General features: G+C 35.7%; 1 protein-coding gene across 1 annotated transcript; it reads right to left on the reverse strand.

Moving 5' to 3' along the window:
* Window positions 1–430: 430 nt before the first annotated feature.
* Window positions 431–16,727, reverse strand: LOC132131730 (dehydrogenase/reductase SDR family member 11-like). The gene is made up of 7 exons (XM_059543826.1): window positions 16,385–16,727; window positions 5,899–6,108; window positions 3,562–3,656; window positions 3,332–3,461; window positions 2,029–2,121; window positions 1,886–1,951; window positions 431–633 (listed from the first exon to the last, which is right to left on the reverse strand). The coding sequence occupies exons 1-7, from the start codon at window positions 16,523–16,525 to the stop codon at window positions 592–594; spliced, it is 777 nt and encodes a 258-aa protein (XP_059399809.1). The 5' UTR covers window positions 16,526–16,727; the 3' UTR covers window positions 431–591.
* Window positions 16,728–17,412: the final 685 nt, after the last annotated feature.

A 17,412-nucleotide genomic window follows, 5' to 3' on the forward strand; every position in this document is an offset into this window, starting at 1 on the left:
TTTCATTCAGTGAAAGTTCAATGTAAAAACCAAGGTTTATCATCAGGTTCCTGATTCGGAGTGTGACTGCAGTCAAACGGGTTTCTCTCGTGAAAAATCACGCACTTGATTTACAATTCAAGTTAGAATACTCATAAAAAAGTATTACAGTAGGCTAACTAACATCACCTCACCGAGCAGCGAGCAGTTTCTATTCATCACACTCTCAAACAGATATGTAATATGACCTAAAAAACTAATTTCATGGCACACTGCTCTCAGATGACTGTATCAAACAGTAACACACTTTAAATCTTCATACTTTTGTTCCAGTTTCTCAGGTTGTGTGTTTTTAGAAAAGCCTGTAAGTTTCCCCTTATATTAGCGACAGCAGCAGACTGTGTGCATCTGTGAATTTAAACAGAGGTGATCTCACTCTCTGACACTCCCGAGCATCAGATGGAGACACACAGAGCTGCCTTCTCAGATTCGATCCGATCTGCAAACCCAAACACTATTATTCCCTTCAATCAGTTTTTTAAAACTAGGTGTTAAAGGTGTTTTTGCCCAGTAGGTGTCACCCACTGCCTGTCGTCTTGTTCCAGCTCGCTCCTACGACACCTGCTCCACCGACCGCATCTGAACATCACCGATCTACAGCAGAGAGAGAGAGAGAGAGAGAGAGAGAGAGAGACCAACCCGTTCATTCAATTTGACAAATTAAATACAGATCGATCCTAGCTGTATCTTTCACACCGTTTATCACTACTTGAAAAATACTTGAAAATGTTCTCAGTCAAAGGCCAGCCAAGATACAGATTTGGAGAAATGTAGCACTGCATCACTTGCTCATCAATGGATGCTCTGCAGTGAATGGGTGCCGTCAGAATGAGAGTCCAAACAGCTGATAAAAACATCACAATAATCCACAGCACTTCAGTCCAGCAGTCAACATCTGGAGAAGACAAGAGATGCATGTTTGTAAGAAACAAATCCATTGAGATGATTTTAGCTTAAATTTCCAGCTAAAATATGAGTCCATAATCCATTATGATGCTTCCTCCAGTTATAAATTCTCTGGTCTGAATCAGGAGAGAAATCTGCACTGATCAAAAAAGCTCTAAACAAATATGTGGCTGGATTTTAATCTGAGAGACAACAGGAGATTGACTTTATCACTGTAGCATCATAATGGATTATGGAATCATATTTTAGCTGGAAATTTAAGATAAAATCATCTTAATGGATTTGATTCTTACAAACATGCATCTCTTGTCTTCTCCAGATGTTGACAGACGGACTGGACTGGTGTGGATTATCGTGATGTTTTTATCAGCTGTTTGGACTCTCATTCTGACGGCACCCATTCACTGCAGAGCATCCATTGATGAGACACTGATGCAATGCTACATTTCTCCAAACCTGATGAAGAAACAAACTCATCTACATCTTGGATGACCTGAGGGTGAACATTTTCAGCAAATTCAAATTTGTGGGTGAACTATTCTTTTAAAGTGAAAGCTGTTCTGTCTATCTGAAAACATTTCAAACTGCACATGGTTTTGCTATTTAATAAATGATTGAGATGGACATTTTCAGGTTTTGAAGAGAAAGTTAAAAAAACTTTAGACTTTGTGGACAATTAACCTGATAGTTGAAAACACCCAGACAAATCATGGATCCACAATTTGCAAATGCAATTCAACCTCATATTATTACAAGTTAAAATAAGTGTTTTCTACTTTAATCTGTTAAACTATAATTTATTCCTGTGATGCGCAGCTGTATTTTCTGCATCATTCCTCCAGTCTTCAGTGTCACATGATCTTCAGAAATCATTCTGATATGCTGATCTGCTGCTGAAGGGACATGTCTCACTGGTAGTGTGTGTTTATTTTGGTCTCACCTGGACATGAGCAGGTGCGCTCAGGACGTATGTGACGGCGCTGGCGATGTCTTCTGCTTTCAAACACTGCAGAAGACAGTTCATGATGCAGTTAAACAGCAGGACTCGTATGTAGAGACACGTCACACACGCCATCCGTTTACCTTCATACTTTCATAAACAGCCGCGGCTCTCTCCGGATCGCTGTTGTGATGCCTGAAGGCAAATTCAGTTTCCACTATTCCAGGTGATATACTCTAGGAAAAAGGAAAATTGATAGGTTAATAATTACGACGATGCTGGTTTCATTATTACATAATGGCATCAGATTACTAAATTAATTCAATTGCCAAGATTGGTAAATTGGTAAGATTTCAGAAAGGCTGCATTATCTACAACAGCATCTTAAATGATTGAAAATAATTTCAGAGGTGGAACTCAAATCTCAAATAATTTTTTGCGAAGCTTTTCCTCAGCTGAAGTGTACGTTTAAAACTACCATTTATCTGATGATGGGGTTCACAAACTATTTTGTTATACGAAAACTTTTGACCTTAAATATTAACTTAAAATATTTTTACATTTTAATTTTTTATTTTATTCTCAGGGGTTTACATTTTTGTCATCTGAAACAATTTTACCTAATATTATATTATATATTCACAGTTCTCTGATGCTGGTTAATGGTGACAAGTTTTTTAAATATGCGTTTTATTTTAAAATTATTAATTGTTTTGTTTTCATTTTTTTTTTATTCAATTAATTATTGGCTGTCCATCAGCTCATGAACCATAGTTTGGGAATCCCTGATCTAGGTTATAAATACCCCTGCTATTTTAGGGTCCTTGAGATACTATTCTAGTTTTTATTAATATTTAGAATTTGCTTTTATTTTTATTTTTATTTTTCCGTTTTCATTTTAAATTGAGTTACTTATTTTGTTGTGTGTCTGTCATTTTTATTATTTTTTTTTAAACATGTCTACATAGTTTTCACATTTTTACTTATTTAGTATATAATAAATGAAGATGAAAAAATGTTGCTTTGTCAACTAGCTGAAATAAAATACGTTTTTTTGTTTATATTTTATTTTAGATAAGGTTAATTTTATTTTAAGTAACTACATGTGTTTTGAGTTAACTTTAATAAGTGTGTGTGTGTGTGTGTGTGTGTGTGTGTGTGTGTGTGTGTGTGTGTGTGTGTAAATATATGAGTGTGTGTGTGTGTGTGCGAGTGCATGTGCGTGCGAGTGTGTGTGTCTGTGTGTGTGTGTGTGTGTGTGTGCGAGTGTGTGCGAGTGTGTGCGAGTGTGTGTGTGTGCGTGTGCGTATGCGTGTGCGAGTGTGTGTGCGTCTGTGTGTGTGTGTGTGCGAGTGTGTGCGAGTGTGTGTGTGTGCGTGTGCGTATGCGTGTGCGCGTGCGAGTGTGTGTGCGTCTGTGTGTGTGTGTGTGTGTGCGTGGGCTCACCGTGGCTCTGATCTGTGTTCTGGCCTCCCGTAGCTCCTGTCTCAGTCCCTCTGTCATAGCGGTCACAGCGTATTTGGTGGCACAGTAGAAGTGTTCGTCAGCGCAGGGCACCATCCTGTGACCCCCCATACTGCCGAGAGAAGAGCAGAAACAGCCTCAGGTGAGTGTGAGTGTGTTCAGCAGCACATCTCTGCTGTTAAACGCCTCAGACACACAGTAAAGCTCAGCACCTGTTGATGTTGATGATGTGTCCGTCATCCACGTGTCTCTCCTTCATGGACTGGTAGGCCTCACGTGTGCAGATGGCCAGAGCGAGTATGTTGACCTGCACAGGAACACAGATGGTGAATGAATCGATGATAAAGAACCAGATAATGTCTAGGTCATATTTTATCACAAAATCATTCCTGTAGCTGAAGCAGTAATGCACGATGCTAGCAACGCCAAGGCCCTGGGATCGAATCCGATACAACTGATAAAATGTGTACCTTGAATATAATGCAAGTAAAAGAATTGCCCAGGCAATTACTATTTAAAAAAAGAAAATAATAATTTATATTTTGCAAAAATAAAATAAAAAAATAAGCCTATTTGGAGATTTTTTTCTCAATTGTGAGGAAAAAAAGTCAGAATTTAAAAAATTAAATAAATAAATAAATAAAAATTAAAATTAAAAAATGAAAACGTTTGGTTTTAGTCATTTTAGTGAGTCAACTTTAACTACACAAAAAATTGTATTGCCTTGGCATCTAACTGAAGTACTAAAAACTGAATTAAACCAAAAAAAAAAAAAAAATTGGACACAAAAAATAAAATAAAAATAAAAATAAATAAATACAATTATTTTATAAATAGAAGACAATAAAAATGTCAAAAGCATATAACAAAAGTCAGAAGTCGTGGGAAGTCGTGGCCTAATGGTTAGAGAGTCGGACTCCCAATTGAAAGGTTGTGAGTTCGAGTCCCGGGCCGGCAGGAATTGTGGGTGGGGGGAGTGCATGTACAGTTCTCTCTCCACCTTCAATAGCACGACTTAGGTGCCCTTGAGCAAGGCATCGAACCCCCAACTGCTCCCCGGGCACCGCAGCATAAATGGCTGCCCACTGCTCCGGGTGTGTGTTCACAGTGTGTGTGTGTGTGTGTGTGTTCACTGCTCTGTGTATGTGCATTTCGGATGGGTTAAATGCAGAGCACAAATTCTGAGTATGGGTCACCATACTTGGCTGAATGTCACGTCACTTTCAAAATAAAATAAATTGAAAAATTTAATTAAAAATATTAGTAAAAATGATCAAAGTAAATAATAATAATCCTAAAATACTGATATTGGCCTGTTTTCTTTTGAAGCACTCTCTATCCTGCAAAGATTAAAAGCCTTGTTTATGTGCAGTGATTGTGTGTTATATACAGTAAGTGAGCGGTCCGTCAGTGTCACCTACAAACATCAAGCTCTGGCAAATATTACAAGAGAGCAGAGATGCTGTGGAAATAAACATCTCAGAGGAGTTTGTACAAAGCGCTTTCCATTAAATGAGCCAATTCTTTTAATATTAAAATGAAAATAATAGATGAGTAATGTAGTGTATAACACTGGACAAAACACAGATGACAATGTATCAAGAGGGGAAATGGGTTAATGAGAAAGGAAAGGAGAAAATACTATGGCATGTCTTCAAATGAAGGTAGTGGTCTGCTAATGTTTAACGTTAATGTTTAATGAATAGCATCGAGTTTGTAGCTTAAGTAAAACTATATGCAGTATCTACGCTGCTTTCATTGATGCACACACACATTACTTGCACACGGAGATCGTGCAGCACACACACAGAAACGCTGTTGTGCACAGAAACATTTAATAAAATAGCTTTGAAACTGCCCCTTTGCATTATATTTCTCAGCGATGAGTTGGTAAAATTGCTGTTTTTGAAGTATATAAACTTCATTGCAAAACTTTTTTTTTTTTTTTATCTCGGGTATGGGCCGAGTTTGGGCTTAAGTCTAAATGAAGGTTGCAGATATCATTGCATGAATCAAACTCACTCAATGCAATAGTTTGTTGGTGAATCAATATTTGAATTCATGCATTTCACAGACAAAAACAACTTCTATTTTTACACTTTTTCAGTTCATGCATTGCCTAGGAATCAAACCCATGAGCTTGGCATTGCAGATCTACATTGCACGGGCAACAGCTGCCGTCGCTCAAGTAGCTGTTCAGTTAGGAAAAGTGGTTTTGAGTGAGAACTGCAGTAAACAAGTAAGTGAAGAGCTGTTTGAGTGCCTTCAGCGCTTTATTTAACTGCACTTGATGAAGTGCTGAAGAGGTGAGTGCAAATTAAATATGCAAAAGTGATGGATAAATGTTTGACCAATCCATGGCTGTTTTAAAATGTAGGCAGCATTTTCAGACGCAATGATGAAAAAGTAGGCAGCAACATTAGGATAGCAACTCTGCATTTAACAGCACAGCATTGCAACTTTATGCAAGTATATGAGACAGAAATCAGTCTGTCGGGATGCTGCCTATATAGACAGCAAAAGTAATGATGTGTGTGTTTTTAACTTACATCGATCATATTCCTCCAGCCCTCTGTCCTTCCGTTCAGCAGCGGTTCGTTGTGAGCCAGGCCGGCATTGTTGATGCACACGTCCACTCCCTGGTGCAACGTCTTAATGGCTGAAAACATGGACAGAATCTCTTCCTCATTGCACAGATCACACTTATACGGGATCAGAGTGCCGCTGTATCCCGCGCTCTGACACTCGGCTGCCAGCTTCTGCAAGGACCAGAACAGAAAAGGTTTGAAAACTGTGACCTTTCAGGTCTTATGTTTGAGATCATAAGAAGAACACTGTTAGATGCGTCACTGCTGCTGATAGATTTGTGGTCAAATGTGGTACACTGAGGTTTTATTCGCTCACCAAAGCTGCATTTAAAAATACAGTAAAAATGGGAAATCGTATTACAATTTCAAATAAGTGTTTTCCATGTGAATGTATTTCAAAATAGAATTTATTCTTGTGATGCAAAGCTGAATTTTCAGCATAATTACTCTAGTATTTACACATACACACACACACACACACACACACACACACACACACACACACACACACACACACGCATATATATGTGCAATTACAAAAGCCATTATCATGATTGCAGCATTTCCCTCATTTTTTTAAGCCTTTTGTTTTACGTGGGACACAGGAAGTATCCTCATGAACCATGTTTATGTTGTAGTACCCATTTTATTATACATATTTGTGTCCTAATAAACCATATATACCAGTACACACACACACACACACACACACACTTAATAATAAGAAAAGAAACTTAGTTTCTCTCTTATGCTCAGAGCAGTTTCCTCCATTTACTCCCTCCTCAATCCTACCTTTTTCCATTTTCAATTTTTATTCAATCCATACACTTTGCATCTAAAATCACTAAGTGGATAAAACACTGACATTGATGGATGACGGGACATGTCCAGTCTCTCTCTCACACACACGGGTCTCTAAAGCACTGATGGGCTTTCACTTGCATGCTTTTCTTCAATAGCGCTGACAAACAGCTGGAGTCGACTCACTTACACTCACATGCACAACACATACGGCTCTGTGCCAAAACCCATTGAGCTGCCTTAGTAGTGTTGCTCTTCAGGTCTTGCTCCGACAGTGTCCTGAAATATCATTACATGCCTTCGTGTTTCAGTCCAGTTTAATAATGCAAAGAAAGTTCATTTTAAAATGATGAGAATAATCTAAATCGATATAATGATCGTAAAATGCAGCTTGGTTTCCCGCAGTGGAAGGATAGAGTTTTGATACCGAATTAATTTTTATGTTTAAGTGAGAGAACATGTCAAGTCAAGTCACCTTGATTTATTTTGCGCTTTATACAATACAGATCGTGTCAAAGCAGCTTTACAGTGGCAAACAGTAAAAACATGTGCTGACAATACAAGAAAACAGTCAATTTATCAATGTCCGAACTCCGAACTGAGCAAGATAAAGGTTTAAAACTTACATCAGTAACTTAGTCCAGATTGGGGGAACTGTTATGTTTACTAATTTCTTGCATTGAAAAAAAGTTGATTTTTGTTTGTATATGCTGTCAATTATAGTTCTTAGAAAGAAAGTCATAAAGTCGCACTTACAAAAAAAACAAAAACAAACAAACATGTACATATCTGAAAACATGAGTCAAATTAAATAAAAAAAATAATTTCAATGAACCACTTTTTATGTAACAGTAAAAAAAAATAAAACAGGTGGATGACATTAAAGCTTGAAATTTAAAAAATCAACAACAAACATAATCCTGCAGGTCTAAAAAGTATACTAATATATATATATAACATGATGAGCTGCTCTCAATTTCACTTTCTTACGACTGTATGGAAATAGGTCGTAAAACAAGAGCAGAAAAAATCTGGTGAAGGAGAGATGTTTGGATGTCTGTAAATACACACACACAGGTCTTTCTTTCTTTCTGTCTCCTTTCACCTGCAGCGAATTTGGCCTGTCACTGTATATTCACATCTTCATTAGTAAAGCTGCAGATCTGAAACTGTAAGTGAACAAAAGAGCCAAAAACAGCTCAGACGTACAATAGCCATAACTAATTCAATCAGACACTGCTTACGAGGGCTGTCAGACTCACCAGTTCTGATGATGTCAATACTCCATAAGTCCATATTGAAGTATACATCTACAGCACTAACAGCTATTTTAAATTGTAATATTTCACATGATTACAGTATTTTTGATTAAATAAATGCACCTTTGGAATAAGTATGAAAGGCTGATTCATTGGGACAGGAATAAAATAAAATAAAATAAAATAAAATAAAATAAAATAAAATAAAATAAAATAAAATAAAATAAAATAAAAAGTCTGAATTGCGAAATAAAAAGTCACAATTACAATTAGTTTTTTATTCTGTGGCAGAAATGTTCTTTCATACATAAGGGACTTCTTTCAAAGATATAAAACATCTTATTGATCTTTATATATGTATACTGTATGTGTGTGTGTGTATATATATATATATATATATATATATATATATATATATATATATATATATATATATATATGATTGTGTGTGTGTGTGTGCATTTTCCTCCCATAATAACTTTTACATTATTTACTTGATACTTAAGTTAAATCTACTGTAAAACACTTCAAGTACAGTACTTCAATTGCATCTTTGTTCTACAGTTTATTTACTTGGTTCTGTTGCTCGTAATTTATATCTTACAATTTTTGTTTAATATAATGAATACTAACTTGAATATCTACTTAATAAATGTGAAAATAAATGTCTTAATTTAATCATATAGTAACAGCTGACTAAATTATTCCTGTCAATTCCTTTTTAAATGATTAGTTTCTTAAATAATATTTTTAAATGACTTATATACACACACATACAGAAGAAGAGTGTTAGAGGAGTTGGTGAATGAGGTCACACTGTAAATGGTCACATGGAGCAGAGGTGCTTCTGATTAATCACACACACACACACACACACACACACAAACAAACAAACACTTCCAGCTATGATAAATTACAACTGTCCAAAGGTTGGGCTGAATCTTTCATTAACATCATTCAAATAAGACTGGTTTGAATGATTCAGACCGCACAGATGCCAGCCGGTTCATTAATGCTGGATCATTAGCGCTGTTGATTTAGTTCTCCTGCACAGAGATCAGAGGACAGGATGGGTCCGGCCGGTCAGGATCAGTGATGTGTAACACCTGAACTAACCTGTGAGGCCAGATTTAATCAACCGGCTCCAACTGACACACATCTGCACAACACAGTTTACTATAAATACACACACACTACGGAGAACGCTGAAAATAGAAACGGCATCAGCTGCAACCAATGGACCTGCTGATATCCCATAATGCCACAGGAACACTGAACACTGTCAGAACTGAGATGTTAAATAACTTAAATAAAACAAAAATTACAACTATTGTCTTGACAACTAGCTAAAATAAAATAAGTTTTAATATATTTTATATATATATATATATATATATATAAATCATTAAATGGTAATATTTATCCTATTTATTTAGTGAAATCTATGAATCTTGCATTAATAATTTTTAATCAACTTTGCTAAAAACAAATGACCATTGTAAGCCATTAGAGCAAATACATAAATACAGATAAATATTGAACATTGTCAAAAGCACTGAAAAATATTGAGATTTAAAGCATACTGTTCACCCCAATGTCACTGTATCATTGAACCATAAATAAAATTATATATATATAATTATATGACTGAAAGATTTTACTCAACTGGCTTATAGGTTTTAATGTAAAGCGAAGATGTCTGAAATGTACATCGAATTCATTGAAAAACTGAATATTAAGCTCATTAATTATAAGAAGTATAAGAAAAAATAGAATAGCATGCCAATTTGGGCCTTCTGTGTTAATTCTGGTGGCTCATCTTACCCCAAATGTCAAATTTTATCTAAAAAAATAAATAAAATCAAACTAAAGACACATATTTAGATCAGTTACCTTCGGAACAGTTTCAGCTGACAAAATCTCACGAATGTTGGTATTCAGATGTGATGACAAAATTAAAAATAGCATAGCCATTCATCAAAAGTGCTGATTTGTGTGATTTGTAATGTAAAGTGTGCATGGGCTGCTCGTGTTGTTTTAGCACCTGACTGACTACAGGAATCATGTAGATCAGGTGATGGTGCATAAATGCTTACCAAATCAGTGCTGATCACAATTTGCTTGCGTTCAGGAGGATGCAGCAGACTCTGTATCTTCCATTATCTCATGACAAAACACACATCAGCATCTGCATGTTAGGATTCAATAATCACAGTTGTTACTCATCCGAACAAACTCTGAAGTAATGTGGCTTTTTAACTTATAATAAAATCTAAAAAGTTTAGAAGACCTTTAGATAACACAAAATGCAATGCAATATTGTAAAAAAAAAAAAAAAAAAAAATCTGATATCTGACTCAGCTTTATTATCTGGCGATTTACATAACAGAGAGGTTCAAGCTGAGAGAAATGTATATTATAATGATCAAAGTCAGTAGGATTCTTTTTTTGAAATTATACTTTTATACAGCAAGGACATATTAGATTAATCAAAAAACAGTAAAGGCATTTATATGTTATACAACTTTTTAAAATATGTTTAAACAGAAATCACATTTATTTTGAATTGTAGGTTAATAATAATATTCACAACATTGCTGTTTTGACAGATAAATGAAGCGTTGAGCAGAGGAGACTTCTATAAAACATCTAAAAATATTACTGAATAAGTTTTTGAAGCTTTGTGTCTGCATTGAAACGATGAAGTCTTATAAGGTCATCTAAGATGATTTTGGAATTTGAACTAGAACGATATTTTAATTTGGCCAAATGTTGGGAAGTTCAAGATGAAAGAAATGTACATTATAAATATGCCTTTTCATTTAGGTAGGAAATCACAGATCCACTGAAAACTCATATTTGTGTGTGTTGAAGTTTCATGACCCATAGATGCTTGTGTACTGTTATTGTTCTGCACAGCTGCACTTTTAAATGAATGATTTTATATAACAGCAAGCATGTTTTTATGCAAAGTTTGACATATGATGTTTGCACTTATAAAAAAAGACTATGCAAGTGTAGAATGAGTATAGAAATGACCCTTTAAAGTACTTTGTATGTTCATGTCATGTGTGAGGTACATGTTTTGTTTGTGTTGCAGTATTGGAGCTGTTTTCCATGCTGGGTGTGAAGCTGATGTGCACTGTGTCTCATACACAGCTCTCTCGCTTTCTTTAGCTTCTCTCTGTGAAATTCAATAGATCTGAGACTGCTGAATCAACACATCTAGTCTCAATAAGCCCAACTTAACCAGCAGGCACTATATGTGCTGTGTGGTCAGTGCACTTTCAGTATTTTATGAGTTGATTTATGTGTGTTAATCACAGTACTGGGGTGAAATGTGCAGCGCTAAGTAGTTTCTTTTATGAAATGAATGCTTTTATAGCAAGGATACATTCAATTGATCAACAGTGACAGTTAAGACATTTATCACGTTACAAAAGGTTTCTATTTCAAATAAACGCTGTTCTTTTGAACGTTCTATTCATCAAAAAAATCCTGAAAATAAAATCTCGGATTCCATAAAAAATATTTTTCAATGTTTTCAACATTGATAATAATCAGAAATGTTTCTTGAGCTGTAAATCATCATATTATTCTGCTTTCTGAAGATCATGTGACACTGAAGACTGGAGGAATGATGCTGAAAATACAGCTTTACAATTTTACATTTTCAATAATTTTTCACAAAATTACTGTTTTACAGTGATCGATTAAATGCAGCCTTGGTGAGCAGAAGAGACTTCATTCATAAACGCTCAAAAACTTAGGAGTAGACAGCATTGTGTCTGTATAGTGAAGCTATGAGGTCTTATAATGCTGTCTAAGTAGGCTGCTCACTAGATTTTGAAACAGAGCTGAAGAGCAAAAGCATGGCAAGTGTACATCAAGTGTGAATGAATGTAGCACAATCCATTTCCAAGCACAGTGGGGAAAAACCCTATTTCCTCAAACTTCGGCTGGCACACAGCCCAGAGATCTCAACAGAAGCAAAAATAAAAGAGTCGGTCCGTCTGAATTCACCGTAGTGACACGCTTAAACAAATACAATGAGCCTCCTGCCAAGACGACAGAATGAATTATCTGCAGCGCCTCGATCCTCAGCCACCGGAAGACCACGGAGTCTGTGAAGGCTATTTGAGGTCTGATTAAGTGCCTTTTACGAGAGCCGTGAAACTTGGCATTAAATCTGACGACTGAGGCAGCACTTAGTGCTTTTCTCAGATCTGATAGAGCACAGTTCACTTCACACTGCAGTTCACTGGCTTTACTTCTCTGTAGAAATGAACAATTGTCAGAATTGTGTCACTCCAATCCTTCTTTCATTCATGCAACAACAACAAAATTACCAAATTGTTCCTGCTGCATACAAAAGCAGATAAAAAAAGTTCCTTGACCTGCTCCACAAAGATCAATTTCATGCAGACAAAATATTTTAGAACTAAAATTAATGATTTAAACACAATATAGAAAAAAAAAATCTTTTTTTTTTTTTTTTTGCATGACATTAGATTTTATTTATTAATTTTTTTTGAGGACGCAAGCATGGAAATTGCAATTTTCAAACTGGAAAATAGCTGAGTAAAAATTTTTAAATATTATCCTGGTTTAACAGAAATAATAAATGCATACAAGTTTGAAACAACGATAATAAAAGAGTCAATTTGCTCTATAGTCTGCTAAATGAAATTATATATATATAATGAAGATATTAAAATTATAAGCTGCTTTGAAACAATGTGTACTATGAAAATAATTGTATATAAAATATTTAGATTCACTAATTTCTAAGTGAACTGTTCCTTTAAGAGCCAGACGAAAAGAGAGCTGATTGATGGATGTTGACTCATGAATGAATGGACGGGCGGCTGATGTCATCGTCTGATGTTTGCCCTTGCAATCTGACACATTATAAAAGTGTTTGGTTGTGCATGCTTCAGTTGCAACAAAACATACACAAAGGCCATCCATTACTGTAACTGACAACTGGAAAGATCAGTTCAGGGAACTGTGGTTTGAGAAAGCTGAGCTTCCAGACAGGAATAACAACATTGCACAGTGACATTTCCCATTCATCATACTGCCTAACACAAGCATGCATGTGATATTTGCACTTAAGTGTGTGATGTTTCATTCACTGCTCGGAATGGCTTTCAAGATATCAATGTTGGTTTAATCAATTAACGAAATGTTCTAGCAAGGTTCTCAAAAGATTAGCAGAAAAACATTTGTACACTGTTCATGAAATGTTTTTTTTTTCTCAAAGGGTTTTGTTGGACATTGGTTTAACTTTTTAAAAATGTTACTACTTGTTTCAGAACATTAAGAGAAATTTAAATAACATGTACAGTGCTGTGCATGATCACAACAAAACAGTCAGTGCTGCCAAGGTCAGCGGAATATTGCAGCTTATGTAAAGATCATGACACCAGCGGAGGGCCTGCATGCACTGTGTCACACACCACTTGTTTTCTGGGAATCGACTGAGCTTGAAGGACAAGTGAACGACACACTCACCACTGCTGCAGATTCAGACTAAATCAAGATATTGAAAATTTTTTACGTTACACCCAACTGAAAGCAACTGAAGGAAAGTGATCAAGATGTTGGAGCATCAAACCATCAGTCCAAACACAGACACAAATGCTCGTCCAGTGCTCAGTCCTGAAACACAACGTGAGCTTTCACAGCAGTATGGAGAGAGGAGAGGGTGTTGTAATATTAATGGAACGGACTGTTATCCGACTGGACTGGACTGTAACTACTGTACATACTCATCCTCTGGAGTCATGTAGCTTATGTATAGTGGTGTTGAAAAGCACCATTAATCAGATGTATTAATAGAGTCGGATGTTGCTATTTGTAACAGTGATGATGGTAACAACTTTAGGAAGTAACAAAAAAGGCATTACTCAAATCTTCTTTAAATAAATAAATTACAGCTATTTACACTGCATATTGCCAGCAGTGTATCACAAAAATCACTCAATATTTTGGCTCAAATTAAAAATAACTAAATAAAGCACTAAATAAATAAATAATGCCCTGAAGCCATCTATTATGAAAGCTGGCACATAGGTCAAATATTTTACATTTTACACACACACACACCTTCTGATTAGTTGGAATACAAAAGCAGGGCTGCAAAGCTCAGCTTTACTAATAGTTCCCAACAGGCAAATCCACAGGTGAGATTTCACTGGGATTGGTGTCAGATCTTAGTATGGTGACAACACTTTTGCTTTACATCCACTCAAAGCATTAGGCTGCTGTGTGTGAATGTTTATATTCTTGAGGGACAGTCCCAATCACACACACACACACACACACAAGCACAGCCAAAAACACAATTAGAGTGCAGCCTTGTGATTGTATGGACACAAAGCTCACCTTGTCTCTCGTTTCACTATGCAGATACGGATCTCATAAAATATCCACTTACTGTATCCCTATCTTTGTTGTTGATAAACCTGCAAAGAGCTTCGAGTCTGCTCTTTAATGATGGTCTACATGTACACACACTGACAGACTGTCAAAATGATACAAGAGGGATTTCCAGGAATGAAACATTTACTAATCGGGAAAATCAAAGCTTTAAAGTGCTGCAGTAAATCTGAGCAGCTTTTACCAGGCCATAACCTTCAACCTTTGTCCTTCATAACACACATTATGAATGGTCTGCACTGTTCAGACAGACAAACAAAGAGCAGGACACTTAAGTCATTTTATAAACCAGCAGTGAGGAAATAAAGCATTTGTTTCGTAAAAAAAGAAGAAGAAAAAAGCAGCACTTCAAATTTTTCCTTATCTTCCTAAATAAATCTTGATACCATCTATAAAAACACTGTTAACTTGTGACTTCCTTGCTTGTGTAAAGAGACAGTTCATTCAATCTAAGCTGCAATAACAGGTCATTATGAGCTTCCACATTTATCTTTACAGCAGTACATTTCAGCAGCTATTGTTTTATAAATCTGGCACAGTGTAATCATACATTACACTTGTCCAGACAGAAAACCTGCAGTCCCCAAGAAAATCAGCATTTAGATATGTTTTAAAATGTTATTAATATAATAAATAAATAAAAAATAGCTAATATAATCATATACAAAAATATTATAAATATTAAATTAAATTTATGCATTTAGCAGACCAAAGCGACTTACAGTGCATTCAGGCTATCAATTTTTACCTATCATGTGTTCCCGGGGAATCGAACCCCCAACCTTGCGCTTGATAACGCAATGCTCTACCAATTGAGCTACAGGAACACTATATTAGAATAAAAATCATATAAAATATATAAAACATTAAATATATAATATTATAACAAAGATTATATTAATATACATACATATATTTTGTATTTACTATCTAAGATGGATAGATAATTAATAATATAATAAATAAAATTTGTATATAATATTTGTATTTAATATATTTGTATATAATATACAATACATATAAATATAATACATATAATAATACATAAAGTATAAACCAATTAACATTTAAATAGTTATAATTAATAATATAACAATATAATACATGTTTTATATATATATATATATATATATATATATATATATATATGTATATATATATGTATAAAATCGCTGAACTATAAAAATGCAGTTTTTTGTGAGAGTTTGGAGGAGTCTTTTACTCAAGGGCAGGGCGGAAAAATCTCATCAATGACTGACAAGACATGATTAATTGATTGACAGCTTATGAGCAAGGTTTGAGGAATGTTGAAGTGAGAAGCTCTCTGATCAACACAACTCTTCTGGTCCTTCTTAAACTGACACTTACTCTACAACCAGTGCTTGTGTTGCACCCATAATTTCAAAATAGTGTCATTTACTCATTGTCGTGTTGTTCAAACCCCCTTCTGTGAAAGACAAGAGGAGATGTTTTGAAGAATACGAATCATACTACTCTCGTGTGCGAGTTTAAAATGTTAAGAAAACAGTGACAAAATGAAACCTCTCACTTTTGAGTAAACTACTTCTAAACCCAAATAACAGTATATCTAACATTATGCAATACAACAAAAAAGCAAAGTTAAACTCGTCTAGGCTTATGAAATTATGTAAAATCGTATTGAACTGAATACGATATGTACAGTAGTGTGATTTTGTTTTGTAGTGTAAAGTGGGCGGGGCGAAACCTATCAATAGTTCACACGCGATCAATCACTGGTCGATTGTAGCTGAGCTGTCATTTCTCCAAATGAACTGAACACCCAACTTCTAAATAAAGAACGAACTGTCTGTCTCCTGAGGAAAAGCACTTGATTGACTCGGGATGCACTGAGCTAACACAAGCAGCGCTGAGGCCCTTGAGCGCTCACAATCTGTTTTAGAGCTCGTTTGACCGTCGCTTACCTCGATCTTGTCCACGTTCCGTGCGCAGCCGACCACCTTCATGCCGTTCTGGACGAGAGCGCGAGCCACCGCCGCTCCGATCCCGACAGACGCTCCGGTGACCAGCGCGACTCTCCCCTTCCAGCGCTGCATCATCACCATCAGAGGCACGCGATGTCACAATGTAACACTGAGACTTCTAATCCGCGCCGGACTGAAACAATGTGTCAGAAGATCAGAAGTGCAGTGCGCGTGCAGGAATATCGCCGAGTCAGACTGGGATCAGTGAACCTGTTTAAGGCGGGAACAAATCACTCCAGCCCTCCCTGATCTTCTACGGTTAACACTCAGGAACAGCTCTACACACACGGATTCCACCCTCGCAGAAACCGCGATTAATTATTAACGGCGGCGGCGAAGAAAAAAAACCAACAACAAAAACGGAGATTTAGGTTGCTGTCGCCGCCTGCACGGTGTTTTTACTCCTAAATTGTTACTGTAAACAAACGCTGTATTATAGAAAGTTTTTATAAACCACTCAAAAAAATACTTATGGTTAAATGAAAGGTGCTGGAGGAGGCAAAAACCAAAACAAGCGTGCAACCAGGCATAAATATCAAATATAAAAAGTTCAAGATTAAAAAAAAGAAAATATATTTTTTAATATCATTGGGATATTTTTATCGTTTTTATTAATAGTTTATTCATTTTTATTTGTATATTTAGGGGTTTAATTGTTGCAGAAATTTAATTTATATATGTCTGTATAGTTTTTGCTTTAGCTGATAAAACGTAAATAAAAATGAGAAAATTTGCCTTGGCAACTAGCTGAAATAAAATAAGTTTTAACAATTTAATTTTACATTTATTTCAAATAACATTTCTTGTGGTTAACTCTAGTTAGCTATAATAATAGCTTTAGTATTCTTATTACGGTCACTGTAGAACTTATTTTTTTAGCTCTCAGTTATCGTTTAGCACACTATGATTATCTGTACTTTTATGAAGCACGAGGAGGAAAAAGCAGAAAAACTCACCATCTAGTGACT

Source organism: Carassius carassius, chromosome 4 (genome assembly GCF_963082965.1).
Source record: "Carassius carassius chromosome 4, fCarCar2.1, whole genome shotgun sequence".
Classification (NCBI taxonomy): Eukaryota; Metazoa; Chordata; class Actinopteri; order Cypriniformes; family Cyprinidae; genus Carassius; species Carassius carassius.

What these genes read in the sequence shown, in the direction of transcription:
- LOC132131730 (XM_059543826.1), bottom strand. Translation starts at nt 16,525, where the DNA reads ATGGTGATGATGCAGCGCTGGAAGGGGAGAGTCGCGCTGGTCACCGGA. An exon ending in GAACACAGATCAGAGCCACG is followed by an intron (nt 2,122 to 3,331) that starts GTGAGCCCACGC and finishes CCTTTTTCCTAG; the next exon opens with AGTATATCACCTGGAATAGT. An exon ending in CTGTTTATGAAAGTATGAAG is followed by an intron (nt 1,952 to 2,028) that starts GTAAACGGATGG and finishes TGTCTTCTGCAG; the next exon opens with TGTTTGAAAGCAGAAGACAT.